Raw genomic sequence first — 15,452 nt, forward strand, 5'->3', positions numbered from 1 at the left:
GCCCATATAACAGGAAATAGTGAATGGATGATATCACAAATACTTCAGATATTACTTACGGCAGGACCACGAGCACCAGCAGGACCAGTAGAGCCAGGAGGGCCAGGTGGACCCTGTGACATGGTGAGAATGAGAAGGTATAGATCACTTGGAACCACTTAGCCCACATCTTTATTTTCAGATAAGCTGTATGTTCACAGCCAGCAGGTGTTGGGAAACAAGGGGAAGCTCCACACACAGTAGAATCAGCAATAAACCTGGCCAGGCCATTTTTGTACCAATGTCAGCCTTTGTGAGCTGCCTGTAGGCACTGATGTGTGCACAGGCACTGCAGCCCTTCTCCCCTCTCTCAGTGAGGTGCTCAGTGCTCACTGTGCTGGGGTCAGCACTCCTGAGAAATAACTTGAGGACTTCCAAAGTTACTCCCTTAGTTTAAATAAATAACACATTGCTTGTGTGCATGAGCACCAGATGGGGTGGAAACTGGGACAGGGCCTGGTGGGATTATGTGCTTTTTGGCATCCTACAGAGAACATGAATTTTAAGCTTAATTTATAAACATTGTTAGGACATAAACTCTGAGATGTCTTTCCCCTGGATAGAACTGGTCCATGATGTCAAGAAACTCTGACAGTAACAAATGTATGACTCTTCAAAACTTCCTCTATTCCTGCATGAAATGGACTTTGTACAGGAAGGGTATGCAAGTAAGCAGTAACTTTGGTCTTACCTGAAATCCTCTTTCACCAGATTTTCCAGGTGCACCAGCATTACCTGCAGGTCCAGGGTGGCCAGGGGGTCCTGGAGGACCAGGAGAGCCACTTTCACCACGGTCACCCTGTAGATAGTAAGGGGTAATAAATACAATGTTTTATAGAACTCGATATAAGGAGTATATTCAGTGGAGCACAGGAGGTTCAAGGAACAAATTACATAGCATATACGTTACATATACTGCCATGTAGTTCATGTTTCATTTGTTGGACAGTCTAAGGATACTGGTGAATTCTTACTTTGCCTCCTGGGGATCCATCACGTCCAGGCAAGCCATCAGAGCCAGGGTTACCCTGCAAAACATAGGGGCACAATTTGTTCACAAACTGCATGACCAGCAGACAGCTTGTTTCCCAGTAAGCCTGAACAATGCTCATCAAAGAAAGTTTTCAAGAGGGAAGAGTTCCTGGAGGTGGAGTGGCTCCAAAAAGACCTGTAAGACCTGCATTATTTTGTAGGCAGTGCAGTTCCAAGCGAGACAGACGATGTCTGCAGGCAGAGAAGGGGATGGCAGGGACAGGAGGCTACACCTCACAGGAAGGCAGAATCTGCCCTGGGCCCTGCCTTGTGAACCTTAAAGGATATTTGCCCCCAGAAGATCCCATTTGTAACTCACAAGCTCGCAGGGAAATCCCATCCACTCACATCTCTGCCAGGCTCTCCAGGTAAGCCTCTTTGTCCAATAGGACCTTGGGGACCAGGAGCACCACGTTCTCCTGGGATACCATTGGTGCCTGGTTTGCCATCTTCACCCTGAACAAAAAAGGAAAGGATTCCATTGCAGATAAAGTTTTTAGGAGATACCAGTGTATTTTGCATCTTATTAACTATGCAGGGATTTTGAAGGAGACCTAATGAAGTGATGGGCCAGTGTGGCTTTCCTGGTTGTGCATACACAAAACAAGAGATAAAAACTTGGTCAAACTGGTTTATTTTCATTGCTGGTAATATTCATGCAAGGTCATTGATTGTTCCTTATTAACTGACAACTAGGAAATAATAAAGAGGTGTATTTCTTCTCATGTGCCCAAAAAACAATGGCCAAAGCTGTTAACCAAAAAATGCTGGTCTGTCACTATATTAGTGATAAAATACAAATCAAGCCTCACCCCATATTTTCTGGAGGGAGGGGAGGGGTACTTTTCTGTTTGGGTCATAGTATTTAAGCAAGAAACATATTAAGAATTAAGCAAGGGTAAACAACTAGTAGTAGGTGAGACTATGACTTGGATCTTGTACCCAGGAGAGGTTACAGCTTCCTCCTCCTTGTGATCCTCCCAAAGTGTGTGAAGTGGGCAATATACTCCTAGATATATAATATATAATATATAATATAATCTGAAAGACAACGTTGCATCCCACAGCAGCTGGATACCAGACATTTTCAAGCCTGATCTTATCAATGTAAACACAAATAACTGTAAATTCTCTCATCTCTGGACTAGAAAGCATTAAACCCCCCAACACCCCCAGTACATTGCTTTTTGTGTCTCAAAGCTATTTTTAGCACTTTGTGCATCTCCAGGCTAGTTTGAGCAGCTGGGTTAGGGCTGTGTTAGGGTTGAGGCTGTAGCTGCAGTGAAGGGCTCTCACCTTGGCCCCTGCCATCCCAGGTGGGCCGCTGGGGCCACGCAGGCCTGGCAGACCCGTGTTCCCCCGGCCGCCAACGATGCCTTGAGGACCTGGCTCACCTGGTGCCCCCTGTTTGAGAAAAGGTCACTGCAGTCAGTAGGAGCATCTTTAACATTCTTGGCTGCTTGCTCTGGACAGACATAATCCCAGTCTCCTGGTGGAACAGTCCCTGGCTGCAGGGACACTTACCCTTTCTCCTCGGGCTCCTGGGGGCCCTTTTTCTCCTGGAGCGCCAGGCTCACCCCTGATGCCAGCAGGTCCTGGACCTCCAGGAGCACCAGAACTGCCGGGGGGTCCGGGAGGCCCATCCTTGCCTGCCGGGCCTGCGTTGCCAGGGGGACCTGGACTACCCTGAAAAGAGTTTTAAGAAGGAAAGTGTGAGCTGCACACATGTACTGGCATCGGTTTAATGAAAGCCAGCCAGACCCGAGTCATTGCCTGAAGGCAGATTTAGGGTCCAGCCCCATGCACCCAAATCTGATCTTGTGTTGTAAGAGAGTACTTTCGTGTATCACTTTCACAGCCAGTGTTTTTTATCCCTGCTCTCTGGACATACACCTGCACATTTTGGATGCCCAGTGCCTGTAAGGCATCCAACACAGGGTACACATTCCTTACTCATGGCTCTCCCACAGAAACTGTAAATAGGCTGCAGGCCCTTCTGCTTTCTTGAATCACTCCTGCCATATGCCTTTAATATGGTGTCTTGGACATGTGCAGATTGAAATGTCTTTCATTACAGTTTTAGCTGAGCCAATGAATGGAAAGAATTGCATTGACTCTAATGGTACCTTTATTAAAACCCTACCTTCCTATTCATTATCATAAGGAGGGTAAACTCTTTTTTGCAGATTTTTTTCCTGAAGTACAACCATCATATTCAGAATATTTTTGCATAATATATTAATATACATCTAAATGTATCCACAAAGTAAGACTAAAAGAAAAGGGGGATAAATCAACTTACATTGTTACCAGGGGGACCAGGTAGACCACGAGCACCTGGGAAACCAGCAGCACCCTAAAGGAGATCAATACTTTTAGTTGTTATTTTCTGAAGACCGGAGAAACAGGAACAAATTGATTCTTACACACCTGCTGAGTTTAAATTATAGTCATGTTTTGTTTGAAACCTGAATTAAATGTTCTGAAATGGAACAAAATGTTTTTGTTTTTTTTTTTTGCAAGAGGAGGTCACATATTTGCCTCAAACTTGAGTTAATGGGTTTTGAGATAGTTGGCAAAGATGGCAATTAAATTTAATAACTGTTGAGATAAGCCATTGTAGAGCTTTGGGTCATTATGTCAAAAGCTATTTTGGCACCTTACTTATATTAAAATCAATGAAATCCATATCACTAAAGACTTCTACTTTAATTACTCCTTCTAGAACACTTTAAGTATTCTTGAACTGCCAATGCTATAGTCAATGAAGTTATTAGTTTTCATTTATATCACATTTGTTGTAACAAATAGAGGGATTTAGCAGTGACTAAGTTGAACAGATACTCACAGGCCCGCCAGGAGATCCACGGTCTCCCTTTATTCCTTGAGGACCAGGTGGACCCTACATGGAAGGAAGTAGATAAAGCAAAGGATTTGATCAAGATTAAAATTATAGGAAGTGTCAATAAGTTTCAGGCAGTTCATGCCCTTGGGCCCAGCACGCTGAGGCTGAGGGAGGCTGAAGAAACCTCTTGGACAGGCAAACACTTACTGGGGCACCAGGGCCGCCCTGTGGACCAGCTGCTCCAGGGGGTCCAGCCTCTCCTCTTAGACCAGGGGGGCCTCTTTCTCCTTTCCCACCAGGTTCCCCATTTTGGCCCTGTAGAAAAATTATATTGTTATATCACCATTCAAAAAATTAGATAACACTGTGACAAGAAATACTGTTCTGGTACTTAATTAAATATGAAATTAAGTGTGAATGCAGTTGAACTCTACTGCCCTACCAGTGCAGGAGGGGAAGGACAAAGCCATGTGGCCCTGTGTGTGCCTGAGTACAGGAAGAGTAATGCAGACACTTACAGGGGCTCCAGGGAAGCCAGCAGGCCCAGGAAGACCTTGTTCTCCTCGTTCACCCTGTGGAAAAGCACATGGAAGAGGTTAGAAAGATAAACTTCACTTTAAAAGTTAGAGAATACTGCTATAAAGGCTGCTGAAGTTTGTCTTACCAGGCTTTGGAGGAAAAACCCCAAACATCTGATCCAAAACAACTTTTGCTCCAAAGTACTAAACACAGCTGTTCAGGAATTAACTGATAATTGTCTAAAATGTGGTAAACTTAACTCAGCTATACCTGTATGAGCCCTGAGAACAATGCATGGTGTTCAACTGAGATCCCAGAGTGTTAAATATAAAAAAATAAATACAAAAAAGAGTGTTTTTCAAAGTTTACTTAACTTTAAATCAAGATGGACATGACTGTTGTGCATGCTCCTGCCTTGCCCTGTCCCTGCAGCCCTCTGACCCCTTTGCATGTTAAAAGCCCTGATTTTCTGAAGCCTTTAGTACTTATAAACCCCAAGAGTCAACAGGCGCTGAATGTGCTTGGTTTATTTACAACCCAAGCCACATGTATAGCTGACAGGTTTGATAGGCAGCACTGATGTCTACACCAGGCAACAGGAGCCATGGTGAGGTGACAGAGGAAGAAAAGTTCTGTGACTTACAGGACCTCCACGGGAACCCATCGGGCCAGGGGCACCTGCTGGGCCAGTCTCTCCCTGCAGGGAACAAGGATGGTCACGGGGTGTTTGTCCCCCCTGGGACTCTTCACAGTACAAACCCCATTGTGAGGATGCTTTACCTTATCTCCAGGTGGGCCAGCAGGACCAGGAGGACCGATGGGACCTACGTTGCCCTAAACAATTGGAAAGTGAGAAAATGATAGATTTTGTATCAAAATATGACAATGTTAACTCTTCTGTTTTGATCAATAGTATTTATGTTTCAGTGTAAATGAATTGCCAAAGCTACTTAAATGAAACAAGTGTACAATGCCAAAGTGCATTTGCACACCACATTTTGGAGTGATGCTATGAAATCACACCATTTTGCAGTATGAGAGATCTCCAACTGAGTGATTTCCATTTTTTTCCCTACCATCCAAACCTAACCCAAAGCCACCTGAAATTAATAGGTCTCTTTCACTGCTATACAATAAATGTGACCTGTTGCCCTGATTTTCAGCTAGATAGTTGATACACATTTCTTCAGCACATATTCAGCATCTCCTGACTAGCTCTCTGATTTCTTGAAAATTTAATGTGTACCTTATGGTCAGAAATAAATTTTTTATATTTCCTCCAATTCAACCAAGATCCATTTGTATATTTGTCATCCCTCATTACTTTCATGTATATACTGCCTGCAGGTAGTAATTTGATAGATGTATATATTTCAAGGGTCTATTTTATGTGTATTTGCTATATAGATGCATAAATATATCATATTTAGTAACCTGTAGGAGAATTCTGTATGAGAATATTTACTCTCAATGTCTTTTTGTGAGTCATTATAACATCAGTCAGATAGATTTTCTCTTTCATATGATTTCTTTCCCTCTAAAACATTGTCCCAGTCAACTACAATCTTTCTCAGAAAAATTCCATTACATTTACCCAAGGAGTGGTAATCACAAAACCCAGTATTAGGGCTAATTTACTTTACAAACCAAGTTTTGCACTGCTGGAATGAAGCACAATGAGATTACAACTTCAGCTGTCCTAAATAGTATTATTCACTATGAGGTTACTCATGTTCTAAGAGCTGGATGTGTAAAGCTGATGGATAAACTGTTGGATGTTTAAATACTCACTCTCTCTCCTCTTGCACCAGGAAGGCCATCAGCACCTTTACCACCAGGTTCTCCCTAAGAAGTTTAAGACATAAAAACCATGAGCAAAAAGGAAGCATGAGATGAGCCTAAATGGGGAAAAGGATCTCATACTGAGGGTCTCTCAGTAACCAGATTTAATTAAACTGGGGAAGATATTTTGCCCAGTATTCAGCATCAGATACTACATTCTTTGATGAGGAAAAAACCCCAAATTGGTTCAAAATGAAGTCCAGACCAAATTGTCTTCCCATGGTATGAACTATTCTCATCATTAATTAGATTAAATAGAACTGTTTTATGTTCCCATCTCCCAAGAGATCCAGTGCAGCAAAATATCTAGCAAGTATTAAACTGAGTGTAAAACCTCATATTTTTCAACATCTAGGACCCACATACCCCTGCTAAATCAAGAGTACTGCTACACCATCTGCACCTCTGAAATCAGGCCAAAGTGAAGATGTGGACAAACCCAGTGCCCTGTGTGTTTCTAGCATCAAATCCACATAAAATCAAAAGAGTGTGTGTGTGTGTGTTACCCTCTCCCCTTTTGGTCCAGGGCTTCCAGAAGCTCCTCTTTCTCCTGGCATTCCCTGTAAGCCAGGCAGTCCTGTGCCTCCAGGGGGACCAGGTGGGCCAGGAGGACCCTAAGGAGTAACAAAAAATAATTAGAAAAAACAAAATTAACCCAAATGGTAGCAGAATAGCAGAAAAGGAAGACATTCTGTGGGTACCTTGGCACCTTCTGTGCCAGCAGGACCTGGTCCACCTCTTGTTCCAGGAGGTCCTGGAGGACCTTGTGCACCACGTTCTCCTGGGATACCATTTTCACCCTGTGATTAAAAATGTGGTATTCTTTGTTTTCAGGCTCATATATTGTTAATTCATTTATGTCATAACAAAATTTTCTCTATTATTTACCTTAGGGCCTGGGAATCCAGGTCCTCCAATATCACCTTTTGGCCCCTGGTTATGAGAAAATAAGTGTAAGTTAGCCATGAACTTTACTTAGTACATCTGCATTGTGTTTGGCATTCTGTTTCTCTCCCTTGTTATTTCCCCAAATCAGACATTGCTGCTCTGAGGAGAGCTGAGAGCTGTCTGAATTTGAAAATATAATTTAGGAAGAACTTCTAATTAATTTTTTTTTACCTAAAAAAAAAGGAATTACTACTTACTGGTTCTCCAGGCTTTCCGTTCTCTCCAGCTGGTCCTGGTCCACCAGGCAATCCCTATATGAAAGAACAGTATTACCCATATTACATGGATAAGTTATGTATTTTTTCATCTTCAAATTTTTGCTTTTGACACAAAGGAGTGTGGCCAACTGATTACTTGTAACTTTTGTCAAGTGGTTGATCTATTATATTCTATTATATTCAAAATATAATATCTGGCACTCTAATATAAATGGTCAGGTGCCGATATATATTTTGTTTTTTAATTTTGTGTGTGGTAATCTATTAAAAAGAATCAGAAAACAATAAACAAACAGCACCTGGAGGCCAGGTGGGCCTGCTGGTCCTGGTTCTCCTCTCTCCCCAGAAGCACCCTAGAATCAAACAAATGAGGAAGAAAATCCATGAACTTGCCTGAGGACACTTCAACTTATAAACACCTCCTCACCTCTAATCTGCACCTCCTTATTGTGACCTGATGACAACATTGCAGAAGCTCAAAAGCCAGTGTATGTTGGTGTTGGGGTATTTGCTCTTTTCACTTCAACTCAGATGTGATCCAGCAGTCACATTTTAACTTGACAGGAGTTTGAAATGCCATAAACATTAAAGGGAGCAACAATACACGTCTGCTTGAAAAGACCAAGAGCTCTAAACTGACCAGGTATGCCTGACTCAAGTTTCTCCCACTAAAGTTTTGAATATTTTTTCATTAAAATAAAGGCAAAAAGCTCTCTTATTTGTCTTCACAAAAGGAGATTTCTTTATAGCATTAAAAATATTTTCCTTCTTCTAAATTCCCAGTGTCTACCTGTAGATGCCAGACCCCTGATCATTGCCTCAGATGGGCCCACCACACTTACAGTAGGTCCTGGAGGACCTGGAAGGCCAACATCACCATTCTTTCCAGCAAGACCCTATTCAAAGACAAAATTAGGTTATGGTTAGAGAGTAATACCAATTTTGTAAGACTCATCAAGTTACTATTAATATTGTGTCATTATTAAACAAAATATTAGCAAAACTTACAGGTGGTCCAGGTGGTCCACCAGGCCCTCTTTCTCCATTCTTGCCTGGTGCACCCTTACAAAAAAGAAACACTACATTTGAAATACTTGTTTCTGGTCATTGGACAATTGTCTAAAGCAGCAGCACAAGATAGCCCCACTGTGGAGCAATTTAGTTTAACATTTGACTCATCAAGCATCAGCGCAGAAGGGGAGAAATCCCACTCACCTCATTGCCCTTAGGACCAGGGAATCCCATCACACCTGGCTGGCCACGTGGGCCTGGAGGGCCAGGTGGGCCAGAGCGTCCAGATTCACCCTGATTGCCCTGGGATAAGCAAAAAGGAAAGGAAGATGTGGCATCTGTGAGGTGAAATGAAGCAATTCCCAGGACTCATTAAATATTGAGTGACAGGGAGACACTATTCAAAACTCATTATGTGTTTTGTACTGCAACTCGTGACCCATCTACTCTGCGTTTTACACAGTACCAAATGACAGAGTTTGCAAGCTGCTCTCACAAAGATGCAGCATAAAAAGTCTTGGTAGTTAAAGCAAAGAGAGGAGAGAATTAATCTGTCTGTGATAACAAGCTGTCATGTGGATACTGTGGGATGAGGGTAAGGTTGGGTCAGCAGGAGGACTAGGATAAAATATTTGCACAATGTACATACGGGAGGGCCAGGTTTCCCATCGCTTCCAGGGCTTCCTGGAATTCCGGGCAAGCCCTGCAAATTGCAAAAAAAAAAAAAAAAAAAGAGTGTTATACTTCAGTTTAAAATGTACGTAATGAAGTTTCAGTTCATGAATATAAATACATAAAAACTATTGTTTGCTATCATCCTCTTTAATAAAGATTAAAACTCTTCCCATTCCCCTCAGCCAATGAATGGTGAAAATTGGAGATAGAAAACAAATTCTGTCATTATGGGTTTACTGTTTTTTCTGAGAGTTGTATATAAGCAAGACACCAGACATTAATTAATTAGCACAAAAATTACCTTTCATTATGTGGGAAACAAACTATATTTAGCTGGAAATAAAAAGGAATTAAACAATTCTGACTACACACCTCTACCTGAAAGCAACACAATATGCAACACTTTTTCATGAATCTTTTTTAAATTTCTAAATAATATTTTTGTTGTATTTTATATAGTTCATTTTCCTTGCCAGAAAAATCTTCTTTATCTCCTAGAGGCCTGCAGCTGGGCTTTTGAATGTCAATATATTTGTTGTTAGGAGTTGGCAATTCTTAGTACAGCTCCCAGAATGTTGATCCATGTACACTTAGATGTTGTCAACACAATAGGCCATCTCTGAAATGTTACTGATATGTACTGTAAAAAACTGACCAACAGCTTATTTTCTCTAATTGCAAATAAAAAATATAATACTCATGTATATTGAAATTAATTTCTAATTTAATTATTTAAATCTATTTACATAATAACTGAAATAGAAACATATTTAAATAAAACCCCTGTAGAACTATGACATGAAATAACTCACGCACACAAAGATCAAAAGAGCAAAAGGAAGCTAAAGGAGGAGACTTTATTTCTGACCTCGCAATATATAGAATTCTAAAAGTGACAGTGGATTGGTGGTTGAAATTCCCACCTCTCCAACTGCACTGGTCAAACCAACAGTCCATCAGCTCTCTCCTCCCACAAAGAAGAATGCAAAACAATCGTTATTTTTATGACAGTGCGTGAGAAACTCCAGTAGAAATATGTAAACATCAGAAGGCATAGAAAACTTTTACAAGAACTTTAAAACCTTTAAAAGAACAGGGTGACAAACCCCTAAATACCTAATGTCAGAATTTGCTGCAATGTAAAGAGCTAATGCAGAAAATCACCCAATGCTGGCTCATATTAAAGGCATTTCCCATGGCAGAGCCTGGCATGCTCTGGGAGCCTTCCCAAAGCCTCCTGTCTCCGTTGTGGCAGTGTCCTGGGAATGCCCTGTGACTGCTCAGTTACCTGTCCCACCATGATGGATGCTACTATTGCCTAAAGGAACTCATAGAAAGGATTTCTAGTTGGACTGCTCTATCACATCAGCTCAGATGAGTCACCTCTAACAGAGTTTATTCCATTTTCTCAGACATGTCCTGTCTTACTCTCATTCCAGGAAGACCTGGGCCTCCGTCTTGTCCACGCTCTCCTGCAGGTCCGCTGGGGCCAGGGGGACCTGGGCTGCCACGCTCACCTGCAGGACCCTGGATAGAGAGGTGGAGATTCACAGCAAGGGAATCAGCATCATGTTGAGTCTGAAACTGTCCATCCAAATTCGCATGGATTCTCCAAAATTTGGAGACTTATTTGGAGGAAGATTTATACCTTTTCACCGGGAAGTCCATTGCTACCGGGTAAGCCACGGAAGCCAGGGGAGCCCTGTCAGATGAAAAGCAAGCTATGGATCATAGGCAGTACTACACAGGCAACAGCAACTGGGTTTTCTTCTAAACTATTTACCATTAGACTTATCATTATGAAAGTTAATGGGGAAAAAAAAAGGATGAAAGTGGTATTTCACTGCAGTAAGAAGGACTGCAGATAATTTTGTCTTTGATCGTAGTGCTCCTGTTGAAATTGTAGCCTGTCCTCCTTTATTTTTAGCTGGCCCTGCATCATTATTTATGAGTTTTCTAAAGTACTATAAAAAACAAAATCACATTCAGTATTGATAATTATTTTCCTCTAATTCAATACTGAGAAGAGCTCTGTTGAATTGTTTTAATATTTATATTTGCTATTATCTTTATAAAAGAAATTTGAATTATAAATTTCATTTTGCAGCTCCTTTTATATGTTTAGTACGATTAATTAGTTCATTATGCATCTTTGGTTTCCTCATAGCTTCAGCAAATATTGCAATCAATTATTAAGTTAAGGCTTACAAATAGATCAACACAATTTCCTTTGCTTCTGATGGGAACAGAAATCTAAAATTTGTAATGGTGTTGATATTTATTTTGTTGAATAAAACAATTAGTGAATTTCTCTGTGAGAGTTATTAAATTTTTGGAAAATTATTTAATATAGTAGCCAATAAACCTATTTGCATTTGAAATATTATAACATAGACAACATCCTGACAATATTGTTAATGATATTGAAGATGTATTAACAATAGAGATGTTAACATAAAGACATATCTTGAATGTAGAAAAATTTATATGAATTTCACATTTCAGAGCAGAAATTCTTTAATTGTTTATTTTTGTGAAATGAGAAGTAATTTTGAAATTTTGATTATTTGTTCCCCTTGTAGCTCCCATAGTTTATGATTGCTTCTCAGCAAAAATCTTTCGGTGAAACTTCCAGATATATAAAATCACTGCTTCTTCTATATCAAAAACTGAAAGAAAAAATTTTTTTCTAACTGAGATAGATCTAATAGCTACAATTCAGGTGAGAAACTAGATAAGAATTCTCCCCAGTTTTGTGACCCAGTTTCACATCTGGAATTTGCTGAGAAGGTATATGGAGCCAAATTTCTCCTAGAAGTGTTTTGAACTTCAGAATTTTCTGTCTCTGTCTTGGCTCAAAAGGTTGTGTACCACAGCTCACCCTCTCTCCAGGGGTACCAGGTACTCCGTTCTGCCCAGGCTCTCCATTTGCACCTCTTTTTCCTTCCTCACCAGGAGGCCCAGGAGCACCTGGGGTGCCGTTTTCACCCTGGCAACAACAGAAACCAAGCCCATCAGTGAGTGAGAAGTCTCCAAAAAACCAAACCCCGTTGGTATGGGGAATGATTCAGGGTTCAGAGTTCTTGAAAGAAGTCTCTGGACACATTTTGAAATTACTTACACGCTCGCCTTTTGGTCCTGGGTCTCCTTTCGCACCATCCTTACCAGGGTCTCCCTAAAAAGTAGACAATCCCATTAAAATGATGGATTGCAGCTGGGCATCATTCTGGAGCTACTAGATGTACTGAAATACTAGGAAGAAGACATGATATTTCAAAAATATTAACTCCTTTTTTTAATTTAACATTCTGCAAAGGAAACAGCATGCACTGGCTGAACACGTAAGAGGAAGCCATGGGACTCCTTAAAAATGCAGTAAAGGAAAGAAGTGATACAATCTTAAAGACCATTGAGTAAAATTTGATTTCCGTTTCTGAGCTATTTCAGGCATCACTGAGTCTTTTGTTGAACATCCCTGAATATTTTCTCTGACAAATAGCTACATGTGGTGTAAGGCTCTAAGAAAAGGGTCTGCTGGGGTAAGTGACAGTGAAAGACAAGGTACAACTCACAGCCCTTCGGAATGAAAATCAGTGAAAATAAGACTGTAAAACAACAGATTTTGTCTGATGTAGCCAATTTACACAAGCAGTATCTCTGTTGTGTCTGAATTGGTAGATAATTTAGGAAAGCAATTGGGTATTATCACCATATTTATGTATAGTCTTTATATACAGCAATAAATATATGTATGAAACAAAATATGTTATATACTTATAAAAATAATTGCCTATTTTCATTATAAAATAATTTATTAAACCATTTCAAGTGACTATGAGAAGATCAATGGAGTTTTTTTTAATGGCATCTGGCTAGCTTCCACCATATTTGTTGGTACAACAACACATGGTGTAAATACCATTAGTAACTCACCGGACTGCCTTTTGCCCCAGGGTTTCCACTTGCACCTGGAGGACCTGGAAGACCACGGCCTCCTGGCAGACCAGGAGCACCAGGAATACCTGAAGGTCCCTGGAGAGAGAGAACAGACAGAGATGAGGAGGGAGTGGCATTAATGGACTCTACCCAGACCAAAGAGTGACCCTCTCCAACAGAGTGCAGTGATGGCAGACAAGTGGAAAGTACCCACCATTTCACCCTTGTTGCCAGGGCTTCCAGCTCTTCCAGGAGGGCCCTGGGGGAAAAAAAAGTGTGAGTAACCAATGCTGCAAACCCAGGACCAGAACAAAGGGCTCTGTGAAGAGCAGGTGACACAGCACCTGTCAGGCAGGTCCCAAGTGTTACTGATGTACCTGAGGCCCAGGTGGCCCAGCATTGCCCTGAGGACCAGGTTCTCCCCTCTCTCCAGGACTACCACTAACACCAGCAGGACCAGGAGGACCAGCTTCCCCCTGTGGAAAAAAAAAACAACATTAAAATGAGAAAATTAAGGCATTTTAGTCATCTCCAGGGCAATCAGCATTAAATGAATGTTTTCTACCACTCAGTGGTGTTTTGTTGTGGGCATTCATGAAGGTGATGAGGATTGGATTTGTCTCATGCTGCATACAGCACATCTGTTCAAGGCTTGGAAACAGTGCAATAGCAGCCAGGAAAAGGAGGGCTCATAAAATAATGATGTAGAGTGACATCAGCTGTGTAACTAGAGAAAGGACCAAATCCCATGTAGTTATGTGGCTTTAGTTGAGTACCTTAAAACCTGGAGAGCCTGGAAATCCTGCAGTTCCAGGGGGACCTGGGGGACCCTTAAAAGTGAAAGAAATACTATTAATGCAAAAGGTAAAAGCCATATGGAATAAATCTTAAGTTAAAAAAGGGAGTCTGATTCTGGGATTTTTCTCTGAATAAGGAAACACCTGGAAAATAGCAAATATAAATCATGCTGTAAAAGATGAGATTGGCTAGTCCTAAAATATCACACCTACATTTTAGTTACCCTGACTTTTACATGTTCAGTTGAACTTCTGTGTTTCAAATTTAAAAACATGAAATCCATCATCAAGGAGAGTAAGTTATAAAAAAACTTTCAAAATTTGTTCTAATTATAAAAAAAGAAGGAGAAAAGAAAGCCAACACAGCTGTTTCACACACAAGTGGACATGCTCAGGTTTCTAGGCAGATGGGAAAGCAAAATGTTTGCCAGCTCCAGAGAACTAAATAATTTATTTGATAAGATCATTCAAAATTTGATCTTCATGAAGTGTATCAATTCCATCCATTTATATGTTCTCTGAGAATAATCTGGGTTTGGATTTTTGCATTTCCTGATTTACAGTGTTAAAGCTCTCCTATCACACTGTGTCCTTCAAGTATATTAACCAACAAAATAAAATATACACAATTGAAATACAATTAAATATAATGCTCATTCTTGAACAAGTGCACCCCAATTTCAGGTTTGCTGGCACTGCAGAACAACTGCTAGAAGTAATTAGACTAAAGCAACACTAATACTGAAAGTCAAAGTTGCCTTACAGGTGGGCCTGCTGCTCCTGGAGATCCGTCTTTGCCATGGGCACCCTACAGAAAGAAGAGAGGTATTAGGTACAGAGCACTGCCCTGGACACAGAACACACATCCTTTCATGACTCAGGGACCATATTTTTGTGTCAGTGCTTTCCCAACTTTGTTGACTAAGACCCAAGGATTCTTTAAGTAAGAAATTCAAAAGTAATAATTAACTGAATATTTTGTGAAGGAATATGCAATACTTGACGTGATTTGCTCTGTGACAGAAAGATGTAAAAATACATTCCTATTAAATTTCTTAAGGAAACAACAGCTACATTCACATTGTCTGAGTGAATAAGTAAGAGTGCAATAGATGTATATTTAAAAGTAACAGCAACTTCTGATTCACATAAAAGACTAAATTTGACTCAAAAAACATGATTGAACACTGATGACTTATACCCTGTTGCCTGTTTTGCAGCCATATTAGACCAGACCCTCTGCTCAGGTTATGCAGTGTCTGCAGAAACAAGGTGCTGGCTCTAAACTGCTTTGTTGATTGTGTTGAATTCTATTGAACTAAGAATTCCTTCAGAGCGAGGGACATACTCTCTAACCCATCAAAGGGGAATTTTATAGTTTCCCACAAGTTACTTCTGAGATTGCATTTTTTGCCTCTCTCTACTGTCCCCTGCCACTCTTCGCTTCCATTCCTCCTCCCTGCTCCTCTTTGCCAAACCTGAGCTTATGCTGAAACACTGAAATCTGTGTAATCTATTAATTTTAAAAAGTGAAACAGGAAATAAGATGGTGAATGTGTTGTGGATTACAAGTGTTACATCTATAATTGG

General features: G+C 40.7%; 1 protein-coding gene across 1 annotated transcript in view; it reads right to left on the reverse strand.

The window, feature by feature from the left end:
- The window catches only part of COL3A1 (collagen type III alpha 1 chain), a 49,130-nt gene that overhangs the window by 5,542 nt on the left and 28,136 nt on the right, over nucleotides 1–15,452 (reverse strand). The window contains exons 14-44 of the mRNA XM_077785151.1: nucleotides 14,626–14,670; nucleotides 13,842–13,895; nucleotides 13,443–13,541; nucleotides 13,280–13,324; nucleotides 13,063–13,161; nucleotides 12,251–12,304; nucleotides 12,011–12,118; nucleotides 10,778–10,831; nucleotides 10,558–10,656; nucleotides 9,104–9,157; nucleotides 8,659–8,757; nucleotides 8,452–8,505; nucleotides 8,286–8,339; nucleotides 7,743–7,796; nucleotides 7,423–7,476; nucleotides 7,166–7,210; nucleotides 6,979–7,077; nucleotides 6,784–6,891; nucleotides 6,227–6,280; nucleotides 5,216–5,269; nucleotides 5,079–5,132; nucleotides 4,435–4,488; nucleotides 4,124–4,231; nucleotides 3,920–3,973; nucleotides 3,374–3,427; nucleotides 2,596–2,757; nucleotides 2,368–2,475; nucleotides 1,420–1,527; nucleotides 1,014–1,067; nucleotides 731–838; nucleotides 60–113 (exon numbers count right to left, since the gene is read on the reverse strand). Of these exons, the coding sequence (XP_077641277.1) occupies nucleotides 60–113; nucleotides 731–838; nucleotides 1,014–1,067; nucleotides 1,420–1,527; nucleotides 2,368–2,475; nucleotides 2,596–2,757; nucleotides 3,374–3,427; nucleotides 3,920–3,973; nucleotides 4,124–4,231; nucleotides 4,435–4,488; nucleotides 5,079–5,132; nucleotides 5,216–5,269; nucleotides 6,227–6,280; nucleotides 6,784–6,891; nucleotides 6,979–7,077; nucleotides 7,166–7,210; nucleotides 7,423–7,476; nucleotides 7,743–7,796; nucleotides 8,286–8,339; nucleotides 8,452–8,505; nucleotides 8,659–8,757; nucleotides 9,104–9,157; nucleotides 10,558–10,656; nucleotides 10,778–10,831; nucleotides 12,011–12,118; nucleotides 12,251–12,304; nucleotides 13,063–13,161; nucleotides 13,280–13,324; nucleotides 13,443–13,541; nucleotides 13,842–13,895; nucleotides 14,626–14,670 (2,304 nt within the window). The remainder of the gene's footprint in view (nucleotides 1–59; nucleotides 114–730; nucleotides 839–1,013; nucleotides 1,068–1,419; nucleotides 1,528–2,367; nucleotides 2,476–2,595; nucleotides 2,758–3,373; nucleotides 3,428–3,919; nucleotides 3,974–4,123; nucleotides 4,232–4,434; nucleotides 4,489–5,078; nucleotides 5,133–5,215; nucleotides 5,270–6,226; nucleotides 6,281–6,783; nucleotides 6,892–6,978; nucleotides 7,078–7,165; nucleotides 7,211–7,422; nucleotides 7,477–7,742; nucleotides 7,797–8,285; nucleotides 8,340–8,451; nucleotides 8,506–8,658; nucleotides 8,758–9,103; nucleotides 9,158–10,557; nucleotides 10,657–10,777; nucleotides 10,832–12,010; nucleotides 12,119–12,250; nucleotides 12,305–13,062; nucleotides 13,162–13,279; nucleotides 13,325–13,442; nucleotides 13,542–13,841; nucleotides 13,896–14,625; nucleotides 14,671–15,452) is intronic.

The sequence above is a fragment of the Lonchura striata genome, chromosome 8 (genome assembly GCF_046129695.1).
Source record: "Lonchura striata isolate bLonStr1 chromosome 8, bLonStr1.mat, whole genome shotgun sequence".
Classification (NCBI taxonomy): Eukaryota; Metazoa; Chordata; class Aves; order Passeriformes; family Estrildidae; genus Lonchura; species Lonchura striata.